Source organism: Anguilla anguilla, chromosome 15 (genome assembly GCF_013347855.1).
Source record: "Anguilla anguilla isolate fAngAng1 chromosome 15, fAngAng1.pri, whole genome shotgun sequence".
Lineage (NCBI taxonomy): Eukaryota > Metazoa > Chordata > Actinopteri > Anguilliformes > Anguillidae > Anguilla > Anguilla anguilla.
The window spans coordinates 4168509-4194260 of record NC_049215.1 but is presented as its reverse complement, the minus strand read 5'-3'; the positions used below and the strand labels follow the sequence as shown (position 1 = coordinate 4194260).

The 25752-nt window shown below is 43.3% G+C and overlaps 3 protein-coding genes and 1 long non-coding RNA gene across 4 annotated transcripts in view; 3 read left to right on the top strand and 1 right to left on the bottom strand.

The window, feature by feature from the left end:
• The window catches only part of LOC118213903 (aryl hydrocarbon receptor-like), a 56254-nt gene extending 45962 nt beyond the window's left edge, over positions 1–10292 (top strand). Inside the window, exons 4-11 of the mRNA XM_035393127.1 lie at positions 1936–2025; positions 2975–3104; positions 3319–3458; positions 3771–3973; positions 4177–4286; positions 4479–4620; positions 4723–6655; positions 6900–10292. Of these exons, the coding sequence (XP_035249018.1) occupies positions 1936–2025; positions 2975–3104; positions 3319–3458; positions 3771–3973; positions 4177–4286; positions 4479–4620; positions 4723–6655; positions 6900–7019 (2868 nt within the window). The 3' untranslated portion in view covers positions 7020–10292. The remainder of the gene's footprint in view (positions 1–1935; positions 2026–2974; positions 3105–3318; positions 3459–3770; positions 3974–4176; positions 4287–4478; positions 4621–4722; positions 6656–6899) is intronic.
• A 905-nt stretch (positions 10293–11197) lies between these two features.
• Positions 11198–18427, top strand: mdh1b (malate dehydrogenase 1B, NAD (soluble)). The gene is made up of 9 exons (XM_035394650.1): positions 11198–11243; positions 11737–11849; positions 12630–12764; positions 13015–13157; positions 14148–14650; positions 15035–15176; positions 15561–15736; positions 16734–16873; positions 18041–18427. The coding sequence occupies exons 1-9, from the start codon at positions 11222–11224 to the stop codon at positions 18080–18082; spliced, it is 1416 nt and encodes a 471-aa protein (XP_035250541.1). The 5' UTR covers positions 11198–11221; the 3' UTR covers positions 18083–18427.
• On the bottom strand, positions 18295–20457 carry LOC118214575. The gene is made up of 2 exons (XR_004762647.1): positions 20378–20457; positions 18295–18460 (listed from the first exon to the last, which is right to left on the bottom strand). It is a non-coding gene; the product is annotated as an uncharacterized LOC118214575 (long non-coding RNA).
• Positions 18905–21134, top strand: LOC118214574. Its single transcript, XM_035394651.1, has 3 exons — positions 18905–19598; positions 19849–20211; positions 20399–21134. The coding sequence occupies exons 1-3, from the start codon at positions 19232–19234 to the stop codon at positions 20836–20838; spliced, it is 1170 nt and encodes a 389-aa protein (XP_035250542.1). The 5' UTR covers positions 18905–19231; the 3' UTR covers positions 20839–21134.
• Positions 21135–25752: the final 4618 nt, after the last annotated feature.

The following is a 25752-nucleotide window of genomic DNA, read 5'->3' as shown; positions in this document are numbered from 1 at the left end:
ATATACATATAGTATATTTATAGTATATTTTACTAAAAAATATATTTATATAAAATATTGTATATATACTATTTTTTTAATGCAAATATAGTATATATATTTTATTTTATTTTTAAGTATCTGTCACAATATTCTTCACCTCAGTCTAAACTCCCTCAAAGCAAGCCACAGGCAGCACTGGCATGGGAAAGCTCCCTGACTCCAGACTCTAGAGGTGGAGCCCATCTTCCTCTAGCTGGCTCCGGGTGTGGGTTTCATGGATGCTGAACAAAGATACAGAATGGAGAGGGAAACGGGTGGTCCTGCCCAGAGTTTCCTATGGTAGCGTAACTGGGATGGAGACAGAGAGGACCCGCACGGGCATAGGAGTCAGGAAACATAGCCACCTCCCAAGAGCCAGCTTGAGAAAATGGGGTTACATCAGGTTGATGGGTGGTTGTCCCATAATACACTATACCTGCACACACTTATCCAGCGCTGTGTCTGAACTGGAACTGATTATAGGCTTCACTGTAAATGCATGTTTTTTCTAATCTAAACGTAAATATTGAGCCTATCCGATTCCCTCTCATGACTGGAAAGCAGAGAAACTCTCCTGCTATTCCTTGTGGAGTAACTTTCTAGGCGTGTGAGGCAGAAGCATGCCTGATAGATGACACTGAAGCTTGTCCATGTAACGCTTTGAAAGATGGAAGCAAAACCCTAAAATTATTTCCCAAACATGCAAACTGCTAGCAAAAATAAACAGTTTTATTTGAATATTTTGACAGCAGTTTTTTTTCCTGGTGTTTTGTGCCAGGGTTAAACGTCACAGTGTGTGATACGGAACAAAGTGGCTGCTATTCGTGCGCTCGAGCAATGTTTACTTAGCAATGCAAACAATATTGATATCCTGAACTTTTTAATGCCTAGTGACAGTTGGTATGGTGGATGACCTTTTGAAAGAGACAGTGTATACATTTGGCAGGTTGGTTTCCTGTTTCCCTATATGTAGGTGTAATGGAAGTCTATAATACGCTTCTTCCTGTGAAAACAAGCGTAAAAATGAAAACATTTCTGCTTGTATACCCTGGCAACACAAACCACAAAATTCTTTCAACATGTATTTTTTCCTTTATTAAAAAAACATTGTAATTGTTTTTGTCATGCCTTTTGTAAAATCCACTGTACTTGCTTCTCATGTTTTACTTGATTTAGCATGAATATTCTTCCTTCTTTCTCCCTTTCTGTCTCTCTCACTTTTTATCTTTCTCTCTCTCTCTCTGTCATTCTAACTCAGCTACTGTACTAGCAGGTGTTTCCACAAAGCACAGTCTAGTACAGTGGTAACCAACCCTGTTCCTGGAGGGCTACCATCCTGTAGATTTTCATTCCAACCCTAATTTGGCACAGATGTCTCTACTAACTATCCGCTTAACAAGATCTCTAGCTCTGTGAGGTGATGAGTTGTGCTTTGTTAAGGTTGGAATGAAAACATACCGGACGGTAGATATCCAGAAACAGGGTTGGTTATCACTAGTCTAGTAGATATGTTACAGGAAAGGAGTCCTTCTGTGGATCGAGAGCCATTTTGGGGAATTTACAAGGAAACTGTTTCCGAGAAGGCAGTAGGATTTGAATGACCTGAAGACAAACACAGTCTCCTACAGCCCTGTATTCTCGAGCCGTTCATATTTGTTCCAGAGAGAATACTGCCCTCTGCTGCCCACAGTTGTGGTGTACAACAGAATGAAAATCAATAGGGATTTTAGGGATATCAAATTTTTTTTAGGACACCAATGATTGGACTACATGACAGTGTAGCAGTTGATGGATTGACAGTAAACACTCTGCCATTACATTGGTGAGAACCTGATTGTGAGTTGAAATACTGATGGAAATGGAACAGGGTCCGTCTGTGTGTGCATGACACGCTTTCTGTGTGTGTGTCCTAAGGCTCTGAACGGCTTTGTCCTGGTGGTCACTGCTGAGGGATACATCTTCTACGCCTCTGCAACCATACAGGACTACTTGGGCTTCCATCAGGTGAGCCATAAAGCGTGTTTAAACTCACTGTGTCTGCATCTCTAGCTGCTGAATGAATCGGTCCAGGGTGTATATCAGGCAAGAACACGATGTTTCTTCGGTTAAAACATGTCCAACCTCATTATTGTTTAAAAAAGGAACAGTTAAAAAGACTGGGTTGAAGCCTGGGTCAAATGGTTTGATTATCTCATAAAAAGGTTTAGACGTTGAGGTCATGATGAGAGGGTCATAAGGGGAGCCTGAATATATATGTATTAGTCACTACACATCTCACTCTTTGTGTATTACATTTGAGAGATTATACCGCATATTTTACCTTTGCGCTCTAGTTAGTTACTATGCAATTACTATGATGATGTTTTGTTGGTCAGAGTTCTGTTGGTCAAATGATATCCATTGTACTTGTTGAAGAAAATTTAACTTGTTACTCTGAACTGTGTTTGCAAAAAGTCATTCAGCAGTAAGTAATTGTTCAGCTTTTAATAAAATGTCTGTGTAATAGTGCAATTTAATTTTAATTTCATATAATGAGCTAAAAACTTGTGGCTAGCGAAAATAGTTTAATTAATTTCTTCCATGTGTTGAGATGCTATAATAAACTCTGGCAGTAGACAGCAATAGACAGCTGTTGAACTTCAGCATTCGTACTACACCTGTGATCTCAGCTCATTACTGACACAGTGACTGGTGCAAGCACCATGCCAACCTGATGTCGGAAGAGAATGGGATTCTTTCAGGGATTGTATTTGGAGATTTAAACCCAGATGTAGATCTGAACAGACCTCATATCTGTTAAAAATCTACTAACGGACGTGTAGTCTGTTAATAACTACACCCCGGGCTTAAATCTCTAAATACAATCCCTGAAAGAATGACATACTGGGAGCCAGTGTATGTATACGAGTACTGGGGTAACATTTTATATTTATTTATTTTTTGCTCTCTTCAGTCTGACGTGGTCCACCAGAGCGTGTTCGAGCTCATCCACACAGACGACCGCGCCATGTTCAGACGCCAGCTTCACTTTGCGTTCAACCCGAATCAGTCCAGCTCGGAGCAGGACGGCGATGAAGAGAGCGGTGAGCGGCAGACACCAGAGCACTGCGAGCTATAAAAACCCAGTGCTTACGCTAGCGCAATACAGACGTAATGTAAGCTTTAATGTTGAAACAACTGGGCTGGAAGCATACAGAGGTGTGAACACGCTGCTCAATTCGGCTAACAGTAAGTGCTTGTCTTTTATTATTATCGCGGGTTTGAACTTACTGAATTGCTATTTGGGTTGGTTTTCAGGTATGCAAAGTAGCAGTGACATCACCAGCAACATCGTGAACTACGACCCGCAGCACATCCCACCGGAAAACTCCTCCTTCCTGGAGAGGAGCTTCTGCTGCCGGTTCCGCTGCCTGCTGGACAACTCCTCTGGCTTCCTGGTAAAAACCATAGAGTTCAAAAGCACAGTGTTCTACCCATTGCATCTTAGTCTGACAAGTGCCGCTCACATGCAACAGTAACAGTACCAAATCCGAGAACAATTAATGCGGTCTTAATTTTGCAGTAGAGACGGGTTAAAGTAAAATTTCTGTCAGTGTAAGGATCAGTTGCTCTGTGATGCTTCAGCACTGGAAATTGAACATACCGAATGAATGTTTTCCGGCTGAACTCAAATTAGCACTCTGTCTAAACTAAGGCAATCCCTTTCCCCGAGTCCTGCGCTGAGAACTGTGTCTTTCTGCCGCGTTCAGGCCCTGAACTTCCAGGGGCGGCTGAAGTACCTCCACGGACTGAACAAGGTCTCTGAAGACGGGAACGTGGCTCACCCGCAGCTGGCCCTGTTCGTCATTGCCATGCCTGTCCAGCCTCCCTCCATCCTGGAGATCAGGGCCAAGACTCTCATCTTCCAGACCAAGCACAAGCTGGACTTCTCCCCCATGGGCATCGACACCAGGTAGCCAAGCTTTCCCACCTCTGCAAAGGGTCAAAATGTGCTGTCACCGGGCTGAGCAGTTTAGAAGCTCGTAAATGTAGAGTCCTGTATGTTGTCAGTCTGACCCCTGTAGTGATACAGTCAAAACGGAATATTGGTTGTTGTCCCAGTGCGGCCATTTTGGATTCTGGATTAATGTATTTCAATGCTGTCATTGCCTGCAGAGGAAAAGTGGTTCTGGGGTACACTGAATTGGAACTGTGCACCAGAGGCTCTGGGTACCAGTTCATTCATGCTGCCGACATGATGTATTGTGCAGAAAACCACATCAAGAGTGAGTTTCTGTTTCAATTCTTTTTGTCCCGTTGCTAATTTGATTAATATAATTAATTTTGTTAACATATTGCATCATATTTAATCGTTTTTTCAAAGTCTGTGATGTTTTCTTCCTTAGTTCTTTTTATTTTCCTTGTAGTTAACTTGGCAGAACTTCATTGACACACTTTTGTTCTTTTGCTTTCTCCAGTGATAAAAACAGGTGAGAGCGGTTTCACAGTCTTTAGGTTGCTGACCAAGCCTGGGGTTTGGGTCTGGGTCCAAGCGAATGCCAGGCTTGTGTTCAAAGGAGGAAGGCCTGATTTCATCATCGCACGCCAGAGGCCCTTGACGTGAGTATCAGCTGCGCAAAACCACTGGCAGTCCCATCCCTGCCGTTTAACACAGTCTGCTAACAATCACGTTCCTCGATAACCGTGACTCTGTTTCCCCAGAAATGAAGAGGGTGAGGAGCACTTACGACAGAGGAGAATGCAACTTCCCTTCAACTTTGCCACCGGAGAAGCCGTCCTGTATGAAAACAGCCCCACTCTGGATTTGCCCAACATCTCGGCCAACGGCAAAGCCTCTCAGGTGAAGAACGTTCCGGGTCAGAAGGGCCTGGATCCTAATTCGATCCTGGGCTGCATGCTGCAGCAGGACAAGTCGGTCTATGCCCAGCTCCCGGAGCCGGATCCCCAGGCCACCCTGGACAGCGCCTTCATGGACAGCCGCGCCCTGGTCAACATCCCTGGCGACCCCTGGCAGCAGGAAGCCCCGAAGCCCAGCTGCGCGATTAAAGAGGAGGCCTCCGTCATGGCCATGATGGACACCCTGCAGGAGATCATGAGCGGCGGCTCCCTGCAGGACCTGGAAGTGGATCCCGCGGAGCTGGAGCAGTGGGAGGACGCCCTGCTGAGGATGAACATCGGCGACGGCGACGCCTCGGAAGAGTTCGCCGACATCCTCAACAACGAGGTCTTCTCCTACGTGGAGGGCATTCTGTTCAAGGAGAATGGCGTGGGCGGCTCCCTCGGTCCGGTCCCCGCCAACGGTTTCCCTGCCAACCCCCGCGGCAACCAGGACTCCTTCGTCGGGATGCCGGAGAGCCTGCCCGTGAATGCGTTGCAGAACCCCATACTGCCTGCCAACCAGAGCTTCACCCACCCAAATGCGCTGCTCGCTAGTTCCCAAAACCAGCCGATTGCTGCCAATCTCCAGGCCGACTACCTTGGTATGGGTGGCCTAAGCCATCAAGTAGCAGGAGATGCAGCCAGAGGCTTCCAGCAACTCCCATCTATGAATGACCCAATGCAGGACTCCATGGGGCTGAGCGCTGGGTCAGATAGCATGCCTGTACTGCCCCCATTCCAGCATGCGCAGCAGGGGGGCATGTTTACCCAGTCTACAGGGCTCCCAGTCCCCACTTCCAAAACCTTTTTGAGTGAGAACAACCAGAGTCCCCATAACACTACCTTGCCAGGGCCTCGTGCTCAGATGCACAACCAGGTCAGCCAGCGCCTGCCTGGGTCAAAGACTCTTTTCAGTCCCAGCAGCCTGAATGGTTTTGGCCATTTGCCCCAGACACAGATACAGATGTCTGCTCAGGGCACGGCAGGGCAGGTCCAGCCCAATCCAATGGCCTCATTGAAGGCCAGGCTTACTGCCCATCAATCAACCGTTCAGCTGCAAAATTCTGTCAGCCAATCAAACCACATGGCTTCAGCACAGGAGAATGGGTGGGTCCCCTCTATTCCCAATGCTAACTTTGCAGACAACCTGCTGGAAGCCTTTACCCCAAACAGTTTAGCTCCGCAAGACTTCCTCTTGGAACCTGACCCTGGTGCTTGCCTTCAAGGACATTTGTCGCTTCAGACTCAAAATAATCAAAGACTACAGTCATGGCAGCACCAACAGCAACTTCCTGCTACATTGCCAAATGGCCATCAACATCCATCCAGCTGCTTCAGCCAGACACCAGGATTCCCAAGGAACCCGCTAACGGCCATTTTGGCTCAGAACTCTGAAAACTACAGTGCTGGCTATGGACCTCAGAACGGTGGTGTGTATCCTCCCCAGGCAGCGGTGGCAGATAACACACCTCTGTCAGGCAACAGCTGCATGTTCGAGAGCAGCTCGTCCCCGGGGATGCAGTTCAGCGGGGTGGGGCTGGCTGGCTCTCTCTCTTCATGCCAGAACAGAAACCTGACCCACGGCCAGAGCTACCCGCAGGCGTCCTGCTACTTCCCGAGGAACCCCGGCGAGCCCGTCATGGGAAGCTCGGCCGGCCCCGCCTACGCCTCCCTGTCCGGCAAGACGGCTCCAGGGTTCTCCCCGGAGAACCTGCTGGCTTCACAGCAGTACCTTTCCTACAGCGGACAGGCACAGGTAATAACAAGCTTTTCATGTAGGTGAGGCCACTCCAGTTGCCATTGAAAAGGACTTCTGTGCCTACTGCAGGTCTTTTGTATCTAATGAATAGGTTACGAGGCGTCATAATCATATAGAATTTCGGTAATATTCTCTCTGAACAGACTTCTGCCTTATGTGAATGATATACACTGATATTCTTTCCCAAAACCATTATACTACTAATATATGCTGATAAGTGGCTGTTTGATTTCCTCTCCAGATGCCAAGTTGTCTGTTGGAAGAAAATGGATCTCCGTCCATCCCTCTCTCTGTTCCTCCACTCACCAACGGGACCGCGTTTTACACAGAGAACAACCAGAGCAGGTGCTGCGATTTCTAGAGGGGAGTCCTGTCTGTGATGGAAAGGGACATTGAGAGCCCGGAGGGGCAGCGTAGCACTTGAAAAGGAATGTCGCGAGCCGCACGCGTGACATCACAACCGCCTACGCAGGAAGCGCCTCTCCTCCTGCGGCCGAGGCTCGACGTGCACATGGGCCCTCAGTGCTCCTCGAACGCGGGACTACGCAGGATCCTGCTTCGGAAACAGATGCTCAGCCAGGGTGCTTTACATAGGATTCACCAATGTGTCTTGTCTTTGAGCCAAGCTGCTGAGGAATATATTTATGGGGGGTTTTTTTTTTTTGTCTTTTGTCTTTTGTCTTTTGTCTTTTTTTTTGCAGTAATTACTGTTGGTCTGCATCTCGATTTGAGTCACACAATTGATTTGGTCATCACCAATGAGACTGTACAATGAAGCAAAGGGGGAGGTGCACAGTAATGCCATCCTTTAGAGTTGCAATTCCTCGGAATATGAGTGAAGCGGACTGAAAATGTCACTGACGGGCTGTGGGAACAGCACAGACTTCACAGTAGAAAGACATGTCTATTAAAGTCAGTGGACTGAGGCCACTGTAGCGTAAGCACTTAAAAGGAAGGAGGTGGAGAAAAATTACACCCGGAAAAAACATGAATGAAAACACATGACAGAACACTTGGGGGGGGGGGGGGGGGGGGGGTTGGGGGTGGAGCTAGCAGTATCTGAGGCTCTTCCCAGGGGCTGTCTGTAATTTAAAGGCAAGAAGACTCTGCTACTGCCACTCTTAAAAGTTTAGCATGAGTTTCACTTTTACTTGTGAAATATAACGACATATGTTAATCCGAATGCTATAACGGTTTTATAAAGAATGTTTATTGACAAAAAATATGTATCGTTTATTCATCCACCTTTGTATTAATTTAAACATGCATCTGCATATACTGTAATTGCAATAATGATTGTGTCATTGAGCCATTCATTGTCCTAGCTGTCTGTTGTACATAGGATTGAGGTTCTTGCATTCGTGTTTGGCTTGTGCTTCTATCGGTAAAACACTCAAGAAGGAAGCGGCTTAGGTTGAAAATGTAGCCCCCATTTGTAGTATAAAAGGGCGTGATCCCTGCCTCACACGAAAATGAATGTTGGACAGAGGCGCACAAATGGCTGAACCTCATGTGTGATTGACAGACCTTTTCTTCTGAAGTTTATTACCGTTAATTATGCCATTAACTATGCAGAATTATCTATGTGGAATATCTGTGCATAATTAACTCTTTGGAATAACTGTGCAAAGGACCTCGTTCACAAGCTTCCTGCTAAATAATGACCAACCAGTGCCTTGTTGATATCATTAAGATGGAGGTTTATACTTTGCACGTGTGTGTGTGTGCGTGTGCGTGTGTGTTTGAACGCATCTATTTTGTGAGAACTGTGAGTATAGTGCTTTATGTACGAGTGAATTATTAACTCTCTGTACAGTAAATGTGTCAGGATTTTTTTTTTATTAACTAGAGACAAACTGTGCAAGCACATTCAAGTATTAAAATGGCCACCAGCTTGTAAACAGAATAAGACGTTTCCCAAAATATTTTTGTAACTTTGGAAATTGTAAAATATATAATTATTTTCTTTTTTTCTCACAGAAATATCAATGATGATAAAGCTGATATGCTTTAGCTGATGCAGTTTATGCTTCAACATTAGTATGTTGAAGCATAGTGCTATATGCTGATATTCACCCCAAAAGCATATTTTATAAATATGCCGAAGTTGAATATGCTATTAATTCTCCATAAATTGAGAGTGAAATCCACCACAAACTACATCTTTCTCTGGAAATCATTAATTTTTTCTTGACATATAAAGTGTATTTTTTAGTAACCATTGATTCACCAAAATGCATGAAGCATGTATTAGAAATGCAGAAAGATTAGCTGTTCAAAACAAAGATAGTGGTGTTGTAACAGAAGACTCAGCATGGGAACTGCATTTTCAATACCTGCTCTCTCCTTCACCTCCTATACCAAAGCAGGACTATCCTTTCTCTATTCTTTACAATTCATGGTTAATTTATAAAAATAAAAAAAATTCAGAAGGGACAACCATTGTACCTTGTAGTGAAGACAAGGAAGTCAAGGCAGCTATGTCTTAAAAGTGCATCACTGAAAACACACTAGAGCAAAGCATATCGCTCATTTATGTTTCACAAGCCCGACACAAAGAAAGGAAATTTCTGTAACTTTACAATAGTGGCATTATTTTAATTTTTTTTTTTCTGGAGGGGGGGGGGGGGTAACAAATTTGCACCAAGTGCCTTAAGTAATTTGTTGATAACATAAAGAGATTTAAAAAGCTTTTTGGATTCTTTTCCTTTTCTGAAGGTTTTAAAGGGTGACCAGATTGGAAAAGGCTATGCAGTCTGTTCCAAATACAAGTTAAGAGATTATAACTCACAGTGAGTTGCGTTTCTGTAGAACTAGCAGCTGTGTCTCTTATTTTGTGTGAAGAAATTCTGTTATAATGGGATGTTTATTCATCTTTAAGCATTGTACACATCGTGTTACGTGTTGGAGTGGCTATCTACGATTAGGATTGGACCATATGAAATAATTAATGGGTGAACAACGTTACCCGACAGACATTGTTAGTTTTGCCAAGGATCTGTTTAGGGGTGCATTTGAAGAAACAGTGATGGAAAGTGTTAAAATGACGGAATTTGTAGGACTGCACACAAGACTGCCAAACAAGTCATTTGCTGTTTTACTTCACTTCTGAAGCAGCTGGCTTGCATTAACTTCTTTAGCTTTTAATATTTAAACAGTGAAGCTGGACAAGTCATTCCAAGAGAAGTGTCTTTGTGTTTGTTGTGTCAATCTGCATAGTATTTTGAGCGTTGTCATCCACTACACTGGGCTCAAGGTGCAGCCAGTCTTCTAGCTCTGAGGTGTTTTCTGTGAGATTTGTATGAATAGAAACACCAGCCTTTTCCCTGCTCATATAATGGATTCTAAGTGATGCTGCTACATTTTTATTTGAAAGGCAGTATCAGTGTATTGCATCTAATTGCATCTAGTGTCTTGCTTTGTGCCACATGTCCTTATAAAGTCCTCACTGGCCATGTATTGCTTTTGTACATTTCCCACAACTATTTGTAAGCTTTTGTTGACAATAAAAAAAATGCAGTATATATCATGTAGCTTTTAAAGTGCTTCTTACAGTGTATCAACAACAATCCATCATGCTGCTCCTCAATGTTATATTTCATCTTTATTATTAAAGAGGTTTTAAATGACTTCATCATATTGTGTGTGTGTATCTGTGTCCTTCCATAAAATATTATACAGTATGAAACATGCTGGATTTTTTTTTATTTTTTTTTTTACAATGAATTTATCACTGACATATGTCAAGCTTATGCTCAATAATTTATCTTAAATGAAACACAATTCCCAGCCTAATAAAGCGATGTAATTTGTACTACATCTAAAACTACATCATATTTGTATGTCATCTTTAATTTAATTAATGTAATTTTTAACTGTGTCATTCGGTGCGCTGTAGAAACGGATTGGTCTCGGCTGCAACGAATGGTGCTGCTGACACATAAACAATTTTCACAGCTATCCCAGATGTTATATTGACGTTGCTAAAAGACATCTCCCTCCCAGAAGAGCCCCATCCACTCCATGAAATATACATGAGATAAAACATTTAATAACACTTTTAGAAAAAGTGTTTTGTAAAGAAATTGAGCATTTTCACAAGGAAACAAACATTAGAATATTCATTCTGTGAATGTCATAACAAAAAGCTTGGTTTGGAACTCATTGGACGGTTACTTGGAACGAAAACTTAAAACTGATTAAAATAGCCAAAACATATATACCTAAAACTAAGTTTTTAAAACGGAACCAGGTTTTTTTCCATATGCCAAGGCTACACAAATTCGCTAGTGTCTTTAACCCATAAAAAAGACACCAATGCGTTTCAATCCTGTCTGCATATGAGTTACTTGAATAATCCTTAATTTTATGTACCATTGTCCCTACGTCTTTTTAAATTTTACTTTCTGAAACAGTAACTTGTCTCGTGTTGAATTTTCTTGTTATTTGATGTTTCTGTTCATCGTTATCTCGTAAGACTGCGAACAGTCCTACTGAACATGCATAACCCCCGTCACGTGTAACGTTATGCTGTTGCCAAGCAACTGGTATAAACCAAGAAAAATGGCCAAATTTGTACTTGCAGGTAGGATACGGAGACATCAAACACAACATCAAATATGACGTTTATATACAGTTAAAATTCACGCAACTTGCACATTTTTAGAAAACATATTGTATTCAGTATTCGACTTTTAATTGCAAAACACGTTATATTAGAGAAGATTCATGTAACATTAATGTTAACTTAGCTAGTCTAGCTTCGCTAGTAGGAAATGAAAACCAAATTTGCAACACAGTTAGCTAACGTTGACATTAACCATCATGAAAAGTTTGTGACTAACGTTTTATGCCATAGCCATGATTGATAAAACACGAGGATTTAAATGTACAAATCTAACGTTAAACTATAAACGTGCCATCTTAGCCCGGAGATGAGAGCTGCAGTTAAATATACACGCCCTGCATACTAACAGTGGCGTATACGTTTCTTGCAATACAGCGCATTAGCAGTGCTGCAATATCTACTACATATCTAAAGTAATGTAAACGACTCACTTCAACCTTTTTTTCCATAGGGAAGGCAGATTGCCCATATTTTGCTAAAGCCGAAATTCTTGCAGATTTCCTGCAAAGAAACCTGCCAAACTTTAGCGTCCATAAAATCCGCAAACACCCCAAGGACTGGCAGGTAATTACTTACGATTAGCTGGAAATGAGAGGAACTAGCAGGTCATGGTATTTATTTTATACTTACGTTTGGTCTTAATATTTTTCTATTAAACACTATCATCAGATTGAAACTGTCATTTTGTTGTATTGCCAAATTGGGCCAGGTCATCAAATAACATAATTTTGACGTTTAGATTAGTATTTTTATTAGTGTTAGCAAGAGGAGGTAAACACCTGTAAATTCTACTCTGATTTTGTTTATGGATCTTGATACAGCAGAATGCTAATTCTCTGTTGCTGGAATAGAGACTCCCAAAAAAGTGCTTTTTTTCCCCCTTCATCTGCTTTGTCGTTTTTAGCACATTGGGCCTCATTCACAAAACATGCGTACGATCATATTTGATCTTAAACTGTATGTAAGAACGTTTCCATGAACATTTTGACATTCATCATTTATTTCATATGTGTATTTGTCTTGTCATGCCTGCTTCTTTATGCATAAAATGTATTTTTAAATTTTACTCTTTTGTGCATAAAATTAGCAAACAGTCAGCATTCATCATCTCATACACCTCTGGGATATGCACAAAAATAAAGGTCACACGTTTCATGAATCCAAAATTGGTTTTTCGGAGGAACATTTCTAAGAACAAAAGTAAGAACAATTTAAGAAAAGTTTTGTGACTGAGTCTATTCTCTGCAGTAGCTCTATTGCTCAAATCGCATTTTCCTGTAACGTTGTTCTTCACATTAACGGCTGACAGGCTCATCCCTCCCTCCCTGTCCCCGCTGTTCCCAGTGCTGGCTGGAGAATACCTGTGAGCAGAACGGCTGGAGGCATGAGGCCTCCCCCGTCGTGTGGCGGGAGCTGGTCGACCGGGGGGGCAGGGGCCTGCTCCTGGGGGGCTTCAGCGATTTCTTGGAGCATGTGCAGGTGTCCAACCTTCCAGTACCAGCCTGGAGGGGGGGGGGGGGGATTTCATTATTCAAATATCCAGTATTGGAAACCAAATAGCCATCAATTTTATCTCACATTCCTATTGTTCATACATCCATCATCCTGTATACCTGGCTGAATTATCAAATGACAGGTTCATTTTCAGATTCATATTTAGGCGTAAATACACCGACAGCAGTGAGCCTGAGTGGGGACGGGTGATGACAGAGTGTCTGGGGTCATTCAGGGCTACTATGACATCACCTCAGACATGAGCACAGCGCTGATGCTGGAGATTGCCGCAGAGAACCAGCAGGCAGTGGAGCAGTGCATGAGGGAAGAGGAGGACCGGCGCAGCCTCGTCCAGCCAAAGCACATCTGGATCAGCAGGTAGCATCGCAGGTTCAGCCTGGGGACAGGGAGCAAGCGAATGGGTGAAGTCATTCTGAAGGGGCAAAGTGATGAGTGCTGTTGTAGCATAGCAGGGTGGGTAAGAATGAGTGAGTGGAGTTCATTTGGATCCTCATTAGCTGTTTCACAGAACATGTGAAAGATACTCTTCCTGGGGTCCACACAACACATAAGAACGCGACTTAGCACAGAACGGTAATAGACAAAAAGGAAAAGTAATAGACAAGAAAACACAAAGACAGAAATACATTGAATAAAAATTTGAAATGTGCTGACAAAGCACTGAAGAAAACCAACAAATTACCAAAAGCCTCTGAACTAGAAGAGAATAACTACAATATTTAATTGCTGATTACAGTCTGTCCATATGCATGCATATTAATTAGACATTCAGGTAGAGAAGAAGCATATAAGGTTTCTGGAACTGTTTACTTCAGTGATTTGTGATGGTAGGGAATTCCATGTAATTCATAGAAATCATTGGGAGTTGATTAAAAAAAGGGAAAAATGTATCCTCACGTTACATGTTAAATCCCATTATTCAACTTCTGAATAAAAATACACTTTAAAAAAGCGAGTACAAAGGCCATGGTTCATCATAATGATGGATTATGCTGACCAAAGCAGCAGTATGTCACTTTTACTTGTTTTAATAGTTTTTGGACAGCAAGTTCTATGACTACCAGGATATTGGCAATATTTGGCGATGGTTAGATGGACGATACTTGTTGTTAGGATAAATTCATTGTAAGTTTTGGTCTTTTCATAGGATATGTTGGCCATAAGAAAAATATTAAATTACACCAGCCTTATCCTTTAATAAAATGTGCTATATCATATGCGTAGCAGCAGGATGGAGCTAGATGAGGAACCACCATATCTGCTTTAGAACAGGACCACATCACAGTATTAAACATAGGCAAGGGAGATACCATTAGCTCAGAATGAACTTTGCCCTTTGATCTGCAGTTCCTTGAACCTGACGAGCTACCACTTGATCCCTCTGCTGTGTGACCCGGGAGTTCTTGGCGACAGCCCTGTCCTCTGGCTCCACCTGCTGGACGTGGACGGGATCGCAGAGGCACTGGAAGGGCTTGTCATGGAGGCAGAGGACCTGGCCAGCCCGCGAATCCACCGGGTGAGCGTTCACACCCGCCTCGACCACGCCTTCCTCCACGCCCACGTTGTCATCCTCCTGGACGAGCCGATGCCCGATCAGGAGGAGGAAGACGAACGGGCTCTGCTGAGGAAGACCGCGGAGCGTTTTCAGCATTACGGGCAGCTCCTGGAGGCGGGAGCGAGCAAGGACGTGAGAGTCATCGTGGCGGGAAACTCCTTCGTCAACCTGAAGGTCTCCGTGCTGCTGGAGAACGCGCCCTCCCTCGACAGCAGCCGCTGCGTTGGCATAGCAACGCAGATGGAGAACGAGGCTCGGGCCCAGATTGCACGAAAGCTACAAGTGAAATCTGCAGGTAACAGGTTTCCTTTGTTGATTCTATTCATAACAACTGTGGCAAGTTGAGATTAAATTTGTGGTTCTGCCATTTGCCCTGTCCTCACAGTAAAAGAGGCTTTCTCTCTAGGCAATTTCAGTGGACGATGTTCATTCTACATGTGTGTATAATTAATATTTGAGTATTACAGTAAATCCCCAAATAGCCATTCTCTACACCAAAAATGTGTACAGGTGTAGGATGTGAGAGAGTGGCCACATAAAAAAAAATGTTTGACTAGATGTGTGGTAGAGCTGCACTGTAAGACGCAAGTCATATTTTCAGCGATTGAGAAAATGTTATTATACTGTTTAAAGTAAGCTTGTGTATTGAATAATCTGAGGTAGTTGTATTTCCTGTCAGATGTGAGGGATGTGATTGTCTGGGGTAACGTCAGTGGAAGCTTCCATATTGACCTGCAGCGGTCGAAGGTGTTCAGATGTGAAAGTGCCATCTGGGGACCTCCCGGATTCTCCCTGCCCGTCTCAGAGATGATATATGACCGGTGAGTTACTGATGCTACTCCCAAAACAAAACTGATGTTAGAGCCAAAACAATGCCACGGCCTAGTCTAACTAACCCTCCTGCACTCTGAGTCTAATTCCTGCAAGAAAACCTTTAAAATGTTGTAGTAAATTGTATTGTTTATCTGTTATTACATACCTTCATCGTCACTGATTCACTTAAGAATAAAACATACAATTATCTAAAATCAGTACAACTAATGTATAAGGACAATTATGATACAAAACTTCAGATTTTGCCACTGCCCAGAACGAGATAATATAGCAGTTACAGAGCTGTACTATGTTACTATATTACATTGGGGTTGTAACTCACCATTTGAAAAACTCTCAAGAACATTTATACCTGTTGTTAAAAAAAACAGGAAATGGCTGGAGTCTGACTTCCTGAACTTCGTTGGTGAGCAGCGAACAACTGTGACAGGCAAGACACAGAGGACTGCTGCAATGTCCGCAGCCAATGGAATCGTTGCTGTTCTGAAAGCATGGGACTCTGACTCCGCCCCTGGGGAGGTGCACTCCCTGTGTGTGCTAAGTACAGGTGAACTACAAATACAAACACTTCCAGTTATCACACTCACTTTGATATGCTAGAAAGTGCAGGTTCTTAGTACATGTTAGTACTAGTCACAATTAGTTACACTTAGGGTGTACTGGTGACTGTAGACTCATAAGGTTACAGTGAGTCCAGCCAGAGAGAAACTTTATTATACATTATGTAATATATTTTTATATTTATCTGATAAATTTAAAAAATCTAGTTTAGCCAGTAAATGAGGCTGAGAGTGAAGTAACATGTCCTCTTTCTTTGCTCTGGTTAAAAGTCTGGTTAACAGAAGTATGTTGCACCTGCTGCAGGTGAGAATGCATGGCTATTTAGCTAGGCATGAATAAGGATTAAGATTAAGATTAGTATGTTCTTGAAGAGATTAATGTGTGAATAACATAATTGGAGCTAAATGACAAGAACTAAAATTTAGAAATGTACTGCAATCTTTTTAAGATAATTTTTCAAGGCCAAATTTATATTATATTATATTAATATATAAAATAGCATTAAAGTTTTTACAACAGATGTAATATGCCCTGACATGTATTGTGCACAACAGGCTTTCTAGCAAGGCTATAAAATGGTCAAAAAACAGCTCCATACCCAAAGACAGGGAATAAAATCAGACTCACCAACCCTCATCGTACAGCCTGTCCTTTCTTCAGGCCAGTGAAAATTGTCAGTGTCCTCCAATCGGTGATGAGCATTTGTTTGGTTATTATTTAGAGATCGACTCCAACAAAAAACTTGCACAGATCTGAAGCTTTCAAAATGGCGGCCTTTCTACTCCCTGATAAGGAGATTCCAAAGGGATAGAACAATCTGCTCCACCTGTGAGAAGGGAGAGGAGGCCACAAAGCCATCACCCATGCAGCGATGTGTGGCGGCAAAAGCCGTGTCCTTCCTGTCAAGCTCAAAGCAGTCTGACATAACTGTATGCTGTATGCAGGATATTCTGAAATATAAGTTTCTCTCTGTATGGTTGCAGGGCAGTTTGCCATCCCTGCAGGGCTGGTGTTCTCCATGCCTGTCAGCTTCCAGAGAGGGAGCTGGGCAGTACTGCCAGACATCACCATCAGTGAGGAATTGCAGAGCAACCTACAGGCTGCCACCAACCAGCTCTTAGCAGTGAGTCCTCATAAGGCTACACACAGTGACATGCCAACCAGCTCTTAGTACTAAGTCCTCATAAGACTATACACAGTGACATGCCAACCAGCTCTTAGCAGTGAGTCCTCATAAGGCTACACACAGTGACATGCCAACCAGCTCTTAGCAGTGAGTCCTCATGAGGCTACACACAGTGACATGCCAACCAGCTCTTAGTAGTGAGTCCTCATAAGGCTACACACAGTGACATGCCAACCAGCTCTTAGTACTGAGTCCTCATAAGGCTACACACAGTGACATGCCAACCAGCTCTTAGTACTGAGTCCTCATAAGGCTACACACAGTGACACACAAACAGTGACACACTCACAGCACTACACAAACACACAGGCCAAATTGTAAATGCACGGTCACACTGCTGCATACAATGACATATATTAGCATGTAGTTACATACTGGTTTTTCACCAAATTGCAGGGACAAGGAAACACCCAGATTACATGAACAGTTATACACACAGTTATCTACTTAAGTTTACTCCTGCATTTTAACCCGCAGTTGTACTAAGATTCTCACACACGCACACTTAAAGGGTTACATGGGGAAAAAGACAGGTGTAAGGTAGTCATCTAAATCAAGGTCATGGTGCAAACAGGGGACCTACACTGTATTTCTGAACAGTGCCGAGTTAGAGTACATTACCAAGCTTTGTTTCAATGTCCCAAAAAAGCTCAATCAAGTCCTGTAACATCCAATCAGATCCAGTCACATCACATCATATTAAACCAAATCTGATGTGTTTTTCCTGCACATGAATGTCATGTGTTGTTGCTGGAAAACTATACCTCATATAAATCCATATTGCACATCACACACAATACATACAGAGTGATGTGACCTCACAAAGAGCTACAATGTGTTCTTCGGGTAGCAATGGCTTACTTATTGAATCAAACATTGTGTTGCCATGGAAAGAACTGTTTTTTAATTGATTCATACAGTACCCACAAGTGATTGATACAAACAGTAGCTTGTCCAAATAGCCTCTGAGTCTCATTAACGCATACGAGTACAAAAATACATACACGGTACAGTACTGTTTCTATTTCTCTGTTGCATGTTTAAAGAGAGTACGTATCAATGATGGTTTCCTGTTACATGATTTCCCCCCTTTCTTTTCCCCAGGAAAAAAGCATGGCATCAGAACTTTTATCAGGACAGAGTTAGTGCTCGCCATATCTCCCTGCTTTGTCAAGCCCCATCATTATGACCAGTATACACGCGCAAATGGACTTCAAATATCGGGGTGATATTTTACATTACTGTGCCTGTGTAATAAATTCCTTTTTTTTCTGATTGCCACAATCTTGTATGTCCAGCAGTGCGCATTGTTTTTCATGAATACAAAAGGGCTTCGGCAGTGGAACATGGTCTTTATACTTTTGCAGTGAAAAGTTTGTCCTTGATCATGCGCACATGGACATTGCCATTAAGAAAAAATAAAAAGATCAAATTCAGACAAAAATTTATGTGTGAAAAACATGAAAAAATAAAATACTTTTGTGCATGTTGGCCATTCTTCTGGAGTATTCTTTCTTCTGCACCCTAATAACATTTTTAAATTAACGAATCATTACATTACATCCAATTCAACACGACATATACTGAAGCAACGGGGTTAAGTAAGGTTCCGTACCCATTACAATACACTGCCACACCGATCAGTGTCAGAACCAGTGGATCTTCCAATATATTCCATGATTTGATTATATAAGATATACCGGATTCTTGTTGTCCTTCTAGAGGAAATTTGTTACCACAGTCTAGGCACATGCCTCAATACAACACAATTAAACATAAATAAATACAAGTATACATCTGCAATTCACACATTGTTCAATAGGTTCACACACGAACACCCAGTACACACAAAATTAAAATGAATAAATTAATATGAATAATAATACAAATGTGTAAATGTCCTGTAAAATGAACTGTAGCATTGTTTTTTGTGCTTCCTCTCTGTAAACACAGAACCGGAAGCGACGCATTCGGGAACCGAGCAATGTTTTGCTTCCGCTTTGCTTCTCTGCGAGCGAGCCACCTTGCCCGTTTTTAAAATGCTTTGGGTTTTTTTAGTTACATTCATATACAATTCCACGCCAATTATGTGGCTATTTTAAGACGTACTGAATCCGTTTGTTGTGCAAAACCCTGCTACAACTATCAAGTTAGATAGTTCGCAAAATTCTGGTAACTACAGTTCTTCCGCTTTCAGTGACACTAGCGAGCAAGTGTTCTTAAATGTACTGTAACATTCTATTACAGGAGTCGTCCAGTTACATGATTATACATCTGTAGACCAATTGTTCGAAAATGGATGTTCGTATATCACTATCGGTCTCTTTGCTGAGAGACCAACTGGGAGCCGTAATCGAGCATGCGGTGACCAACGCGGTGGAAACGGTGCTGGAGGAGATGTTTAAAGTTGTGGGCTGTAAATTCGAGGAGTTCGGCAAAGAAATGACGGCGAAAGAAAGGGAGAATGAGAGCATCAGAAAAATGCTGGAAGTATCACGGTGCCAGATGAAAACCATGCGAAAATATCTGAGTGCCGTTAGCGCCAAGGACGAGCGACAAGTTCCAGTAAACCACAAGTTCGGCAAACAGAGCGAGCCGAACAGGACTGTGTGTCCACATGGGGGGAAAAAGAGCATTAAAGAGCACTTAACTCACGTAAAAGGTATGCCAGACGGAAGAAATACTTATAAGCTATCACTAAGTTTCAATAATAAGTTTCAATAATTATTGTAATTCTGTACTGGCATTCGTCTGATATTTTAAAATAATGTTTATATCTAAATGACCTACTATTTGAGTGCAATGTCATATAATTGTCTCTGTAAACTTCACCAAAGGGAACGTTGAATTGAATGAGTGATGTGAATAGCTCTGATGCTGTAAACTAAGCTCCCTCCCTCCCTCCCTCCCAGAGGAGCACAGGGACCCCCCGGAGGGGTCTGGCGGGTGCCACGGTAGAGAGGAAACCTGCGAGACTGAGTTTTCCCAGGGGGGGTCCGCAGGCATCCTCGATTTCGACATCCCCTCCCTTCACGAGCTAGACGGCATTGCCGCGGCAACCACCGGGATGTTCCCACAGGTGAAAGAGGAGGAGCCAGAGATGCAGCTGACCTGCATAAAGGAGGAGCCCCTGGAGCTGGAGATGCACACACTGAACCCCCACACCCCTGACCATCTCAGCGACCCATCCCGCGAGCGGGGGAGCGGTTGGGACAGGGCGGGGCCGGTGGCTGGTCCGGCGGGTGCGGCCCTTACCGCCATGAGCTCCTCCACATGTGAGTATCGACAACCTTCCGTGCCACCTAGTGCTCATGCTGTCTGTGACAGTGTTGGTGTGGGCCATGTTCCCTCAGTGTCAACTGTTGGTTAGTATCAGTGCACGTGTGTGTTAACTGCAGTGCTGTGTTAGTACCGTCGGTTGCAGCGTTCGTGGTGACTTACGGCAGGGTTTGGCGTTCCTAGGCTGGGCCGGCCGGCAGCACAGGACGGGGCTACATCAGCAGAGGGCGGAGCTACACCAGCAGAGGGCGGAGCTACACCAGCAGAGGGCGGAGCTGCAGCAGCAGAGGGCGGAGCTGAAGCGGCGTGGCCAGCTGATGGCGGCGCTGGAGCAGGAGCGCAGGGCGAAGACGCGCATCCGCGTAGCGCGCTGGCGCGCCAAGCGCAAAATGCAGGCGGCGGGCCTCCCGGCGCCGCAGCCTGGGCGGCAGGCCGAGGGTGGCGTGCCGCGGCGGCGCCAGCAGTACTCCAGCCTGCTGTACGGCGGCCCCCGCCGCCGCAGCAACCGCGTCCTCTACCCTCCGCTGCGTGTAGGACAGGAGCTGGCGGACGCGCTGGCAGAGCCCGAAGTGGTGGCGGTGCAGCAGGGCATTCTGGGAACAGACTCGGAGCTCTTCCTGTAGAGCTGGTTCGAGGGCTGAGAATTTCAGGTTTTTATGGCTGTGATAGTCCACCAGCGGCAAAGACAGTTCATTAATGAGAGGGCTTGGAGGAAGGACTTGGACAGAGGGGAACAAGAGCTCAGCTCCTGGAAGAGTTCCTGTTTCCCGACTATTTTCCACTCTACAGAATGAACGGTCTAGAGCTGTGCCCGTCTGATAAATCAGCGATGTCTACACTAAACCTGCTTAACAAATTACCCCTTTAAATCAACTCCCATAAAAGGCACAATCAAGCCCTTTTAAATAATGAAGATACTTCCAAAGAAGGAAAAACAGGGCTTTTCCGATCTACTGGCTTCACCTGCTGTTTCAAGACACAAACCGCTTCAACTTTTAAATACAGTCTAAATGCTCGTAGCGTTATTAAAAGCAAGTGCACTTCAACGAGCATTCAGTACTCAGGAATGAGAAATGGTTTGTTAAGATTCTGCGGTTATAGAATAAACAAGTTCCTGTCAAAAGTCAAAATGTTATTTTGCGAAAATAATGACGAAATGAATTACTCAATGGCAAGGGTGAATGAACGGTTAAAAAATGAACGGTTTACGGAAAATTTTCAGTCTGAACTGAATAACAGCTCTTCTGACTGCGCAGGTATTTTCCCTTTTAACTATCGTACTGTGCTCTGGTTATGATCATTTCAATAAAACCAACGTCTGAACTGTCACTCCTTTCCGTTACCCTTTGGTAAATAACGGAAATATGACATGAGCGTTGCGGGAGAGGAACCTTTCAAGATCGTGACAATTCTACTTTCGTCCATAAAATAAGGCTGTCCTTCAAAATAGGATTCATAAAATGGAATCTAGCAATTGATCCAATTAAAATGGACACTGACCCTAGAAGCACTGCAATTACGTAGGGAGATAGTGTCGCATAATGGTTCAGGATATGCGACTTCAAGGCTGTATGTCTGATTACTAGGTGGGGTACTGCTGCTATACCCTTGAGCAAGGTACAGTGGCAGTCAATTGCATCAATACATTTTAAAAAGTTGCTCAGGATAACAGTGCCAGCTAAAATGTAAAATGCTTAATTGTCCTGCAAAAATACGAAGTAAAACCTACCTAGTACGGTTATTCTCCAATAAACCAGTGGCTATGGTTTGTCTTCTCCTGTTGCAGGCTAGTTTCCTCCAAGCTTCTGAAAGTATAAGAATTTAATAGCTATTTTTGCAAGGTATTGATCGAGGCTGATCTTCCATACGGCCCAAAATCAATTCGCATTGATGGCATTAATAAATAGGACTTTGATGTTAAGCCATAGAAATGAGGGCAAAATATCAGCTGTGTGCTCCAGGAAGAGCATTCTGTGGCTTTATGCTCTGTACACCAGTGAGAATACGCTGTAACTGTGCTCTGTGCACCAGTGAGAATAAGCTGAAACTGTGCTCTGTACCAGTGAGAATAAGCTGAAACTGCTCTGTGCACCAGTGAGAATAAGCTGAAACTGTGCTCTGTACCAGTGAGAATAAGCTGAAACTGCTCTGTGCACCAGTGAGAATAAGCTGAAACTGTGCTCTGTACCAGTGAGAATAAACTGAAACTGTGCTCTGTGCACCAGATGGAATAAGATAGTTTACTATGTATTAGTTAAATATTTTGAGGAAAAGTGCATTTTACTTTTCAGCAAAAGCAGATTTTCCTCTGTGCCTGGCCTCGTCTGACGTTTTCTGTTGAAGACTGTGAAGATGAAGGCCTCTTCACTAGAAATTTGGTTAAAATGTTTTAATGTTATATAGAAACATCTGTTACAATCAAGCCCAAAAGTTACATTTATTTTGTACTGAGAGAGACAATGCATGGATTATCAGACAAATTAAAGGTTTCCAGGTTTCATGATGTTCAAAACACTAAATGTGAGGTCTTTATTTTCATTACCAATTTACTGCATTTTTAGTTATTTGTATAATGCTTTTGATAATTGATAATGGATGTTGAAGCCCATCTGTATCTGAAGAGGATTAATTAGTAACTCTTTTGTGAACCGCTGTTTCAGCTGATTTGGGAGAACAATTACTAATTCAGCAATTAACACATTACTTCAGTCTACCTTAAACTGCTGCTCGTCTAAATGTGTGACTGATTGGGGCTAGTTGCACACCTGCTGGTGATTGTAATTGGCATGTCTTTAAAGCAGGTGTGTGATGAGCAGAAGGGGGCCATTTTGTAGGGTTGAGGTCTCTTCTATGGAAAACATGCAAGTCCCTTGTTGTAATTCTTTTTGAATAAATGCTTTTTTTTTATTTAAAAAAAAAAAGATGCTCTTTCTCTCAGATGGCTTTAAATTATTCACCATGACAAAGTAGTGACCTGCTTTGTCACAAAGACCCAAAGCTTGTTCCAACATCACCCCATGCAGAAACTTCCCTATAAAAAAAATGGATACTTCAGCTCACTAAAACGGGAGTTCAAATGATAAAAAATCAGCCAGCAAGTGAAAAAGGCTTTTACACATTGAAAAGCCAGAAAATATGGTATATAGACTGACACTGATGTAAAATCCTCTTAAATACACAGAATAATCTCATCTTTGCTACCTCTATGATTCTGGCAATGCAGCAAAAGAGAATCTCGCACAGTAGTCCCACACCCTCAGCTTCATATGTTCTTGATGAAGGCTCTGCCCTGTTGGTTGCCATTGCCCCTACAGTGGACAACATGTGTCAACGTTCCACAACTTTAACACGTTTAGATGCTCTACATTATTTTCACAGCGTAATTTGACATTGTTTACTTACTCACTAAATACCTCATTGCTTACAAGTCTTACACATTCTTCACTCAAAACAGCTTACAGAACCTAGAGCCTCATCTGGGACTTGAGCCAGCAACCTTTAAAGCTCAGTTTCCAAACAGACACTGCGCTGTCAAGCCTTGATGGGTTCAACATGTGGAATGAGCAGGCATCTTACAGCATGAATGAACGAATCATTGCATTTATATAGTATTATTTTGAATGCTCAAAGTTTTTTTACAGTGATGAGTGGGAACTCACCTCACCCACCAGCAATCTGTAGCACCCACCTGGGTGATGCACGGCAGCCATTTTGCACCAGAACGCTCATCACACATTAGATAAGGTGGAGAGGGAGAGAACATTTTAGCCAATTAAATCAGGGGATGATTATGTGCTAAGTTTGAGAACCAGGTTGAGAATTTAGCCAGGATGCCGGGGAACCCCCTACTCTTCGCGACAAGTGTTATGGGGTCTTTAATGACCAGAGTGAGTCAGGACCTCGCTTTAACGTCTCATCCGAAAGACGGCACCTCCTACAGCAGTGGTTCTCAAACTCAGTCCTGGGGGACCCCGTGTATGCTGGTTTTCATTCCAACCTCAACAGCAATCCCAGAATTTTAACAAGCGGTTACATTTTTCTTAATTAGGTTCATTTCATGTTTAGAGCTGGGGTTCCAGAAAGGGCCAGTGTGGGTGCACACACCTGATTCTACTAATCAATCACTAGAGTCATTGCTAAGCACTAGGAGAATCAGGATCAGGTGTGTGCACCCACACTGGCCCTTTCTGGATAAGAATGGGGACCCCAGCTCTAAAACATGAAAAGCACCTAATTGAGAAAAATTAACAGCTTGTTAAAATTCTGGGACTCCTGTTGAGGTTGGAATGAAAACCAGCATACACAGGGGTCCCCCAGGACCGAGTTTGAGAACCATTGTCCTACAGTACAGTGCCCCTGTCACTGCACTGGGGCATTGGGGTTTACCAGAGGGAAGATTGCCCCCTGCTAGCCCACCAACACCACTTCCAGCAGCACCTTAGTTTTCCCAGGTGGTCTCCCATCCAAGTACTAACCAAGCCCACACTTGCTTAGCCTCAGCCATTCAGCGGGGGCAGTCGGTCACAAAGAAAGCCATCTTCAGAGGACACTTCTCCAAGAACAGCCTTTTTCCTTTGGTTTTCCTACGTCTTTCGTTTTCTCTTTCAACAAACACCATATAATTCATTACAGACCAGCTTGTTAGCAACTATGCTAAACATTGGATTCCAAGTCACTGCACCCTTTGTGACTGGCACATTAGGTTTAACAGCACTGGCGTTTCTGGGGCCAAATACGTTTCATACACGGCTTACTGAGTATTACATACCACCAACCAACCTGGCCAATCATGTTGAATTTTAAACCGCTGTCCTCTTGGGAAAGCCTCACTTGGAACAGATTTTCTTTTTAATTCAATGTCCCTCATCTGATTAAATAAAGGACAAATAAAAATAAAATCACTACCCGAGATAACACTTTCACAGGGGCAAGTTTGAAATTTGCACGGACTTTTACAAAGCACTTGTAAGCATTCGCCATATAGCATGCACATGGATTTAGATGGCATAATCATAATTGGGAAGCCGGTGAGGGTATGAATCCTGATCGTTGCATTAGCGACTCCTACTGGTTGGTCGAGGCGCCTGTTCAGCAGGGAGGGGATCTGGGGAAGACAGCATGAGCCTCCAGGGGTGTTACGCTCTCCCAGTGAAACTCCTCGCTGTCAGGTGAAAAGAAGCAGCTGGCGACTCCACATGTATCGGAGGAGGCATGTGGTAGTCTACACCCTCCCCAGACCGACAGAGGATAGCGCATCGACCAGGACTGTGATACACACAGGGAATTGGTATAACAACTTAATTGGGGAGAAAATGGCAAAAAAAGAGCCACTAAATAAACTGGTGAATAACAGTTTTCCAGCTCCATAGTCCAGAGAGACTGTATTTCTTCAGTCTACAGCACTTGTTTTTTGTTTTTTCTGTAATAGCTATGTGGAACTGCAGGGTTAAAAAAAGACTTAAGACAATCTATGACCCCTGATGGTGTACAGTTTTAATAAAATATAAAAAAGGGCAGTGTTAAACTTTTTGTAGTGG

Bases quoted from the DNA above. Each gene is read 5' to 3' on its own strand.
- mdh1b (XM_035394650.1), top strand. From the start codon at position 11,222: ATGGCCAAATTTGTACTTGCAG. The intron at 11,850-12,629 runs GTAATTACTTAC...CGCTGTTCCCAG, and splicing joins AACACCCCAAGGACTGGCAG to TGCTGGCTGGAGAATACCTG. The intron at 16,874-18,040 runs GTGAGTCCTCAT...TCTTTTCCCCAG, and splicing joins CCACCAACCAGCTCTTAGCA to GAAAAAAGCATGGCATCAGA.
- LOC118214574 (XM_035394651.1), top strand. From the start codon at position 19,232: ATGGATGTTCGTATATCACTATCGGTCTCTTTGCTGAGAGACCAACTG. The intron at 19,599-19,848 runs GTATGCCAGACG...CCTCCCTCCCAG, and splicing joins GCACTTAACTCACGTAAAAG to AGGAGCACAGGGACCCCCCG. The intron at 20,212-20,398 runs GTGAGTATCGAC...TGGCGTTCCTAG, and splicing joins CGCCATGAGCTCCTCCACAT to GCTGGGCCGGCCGGCAGCAC.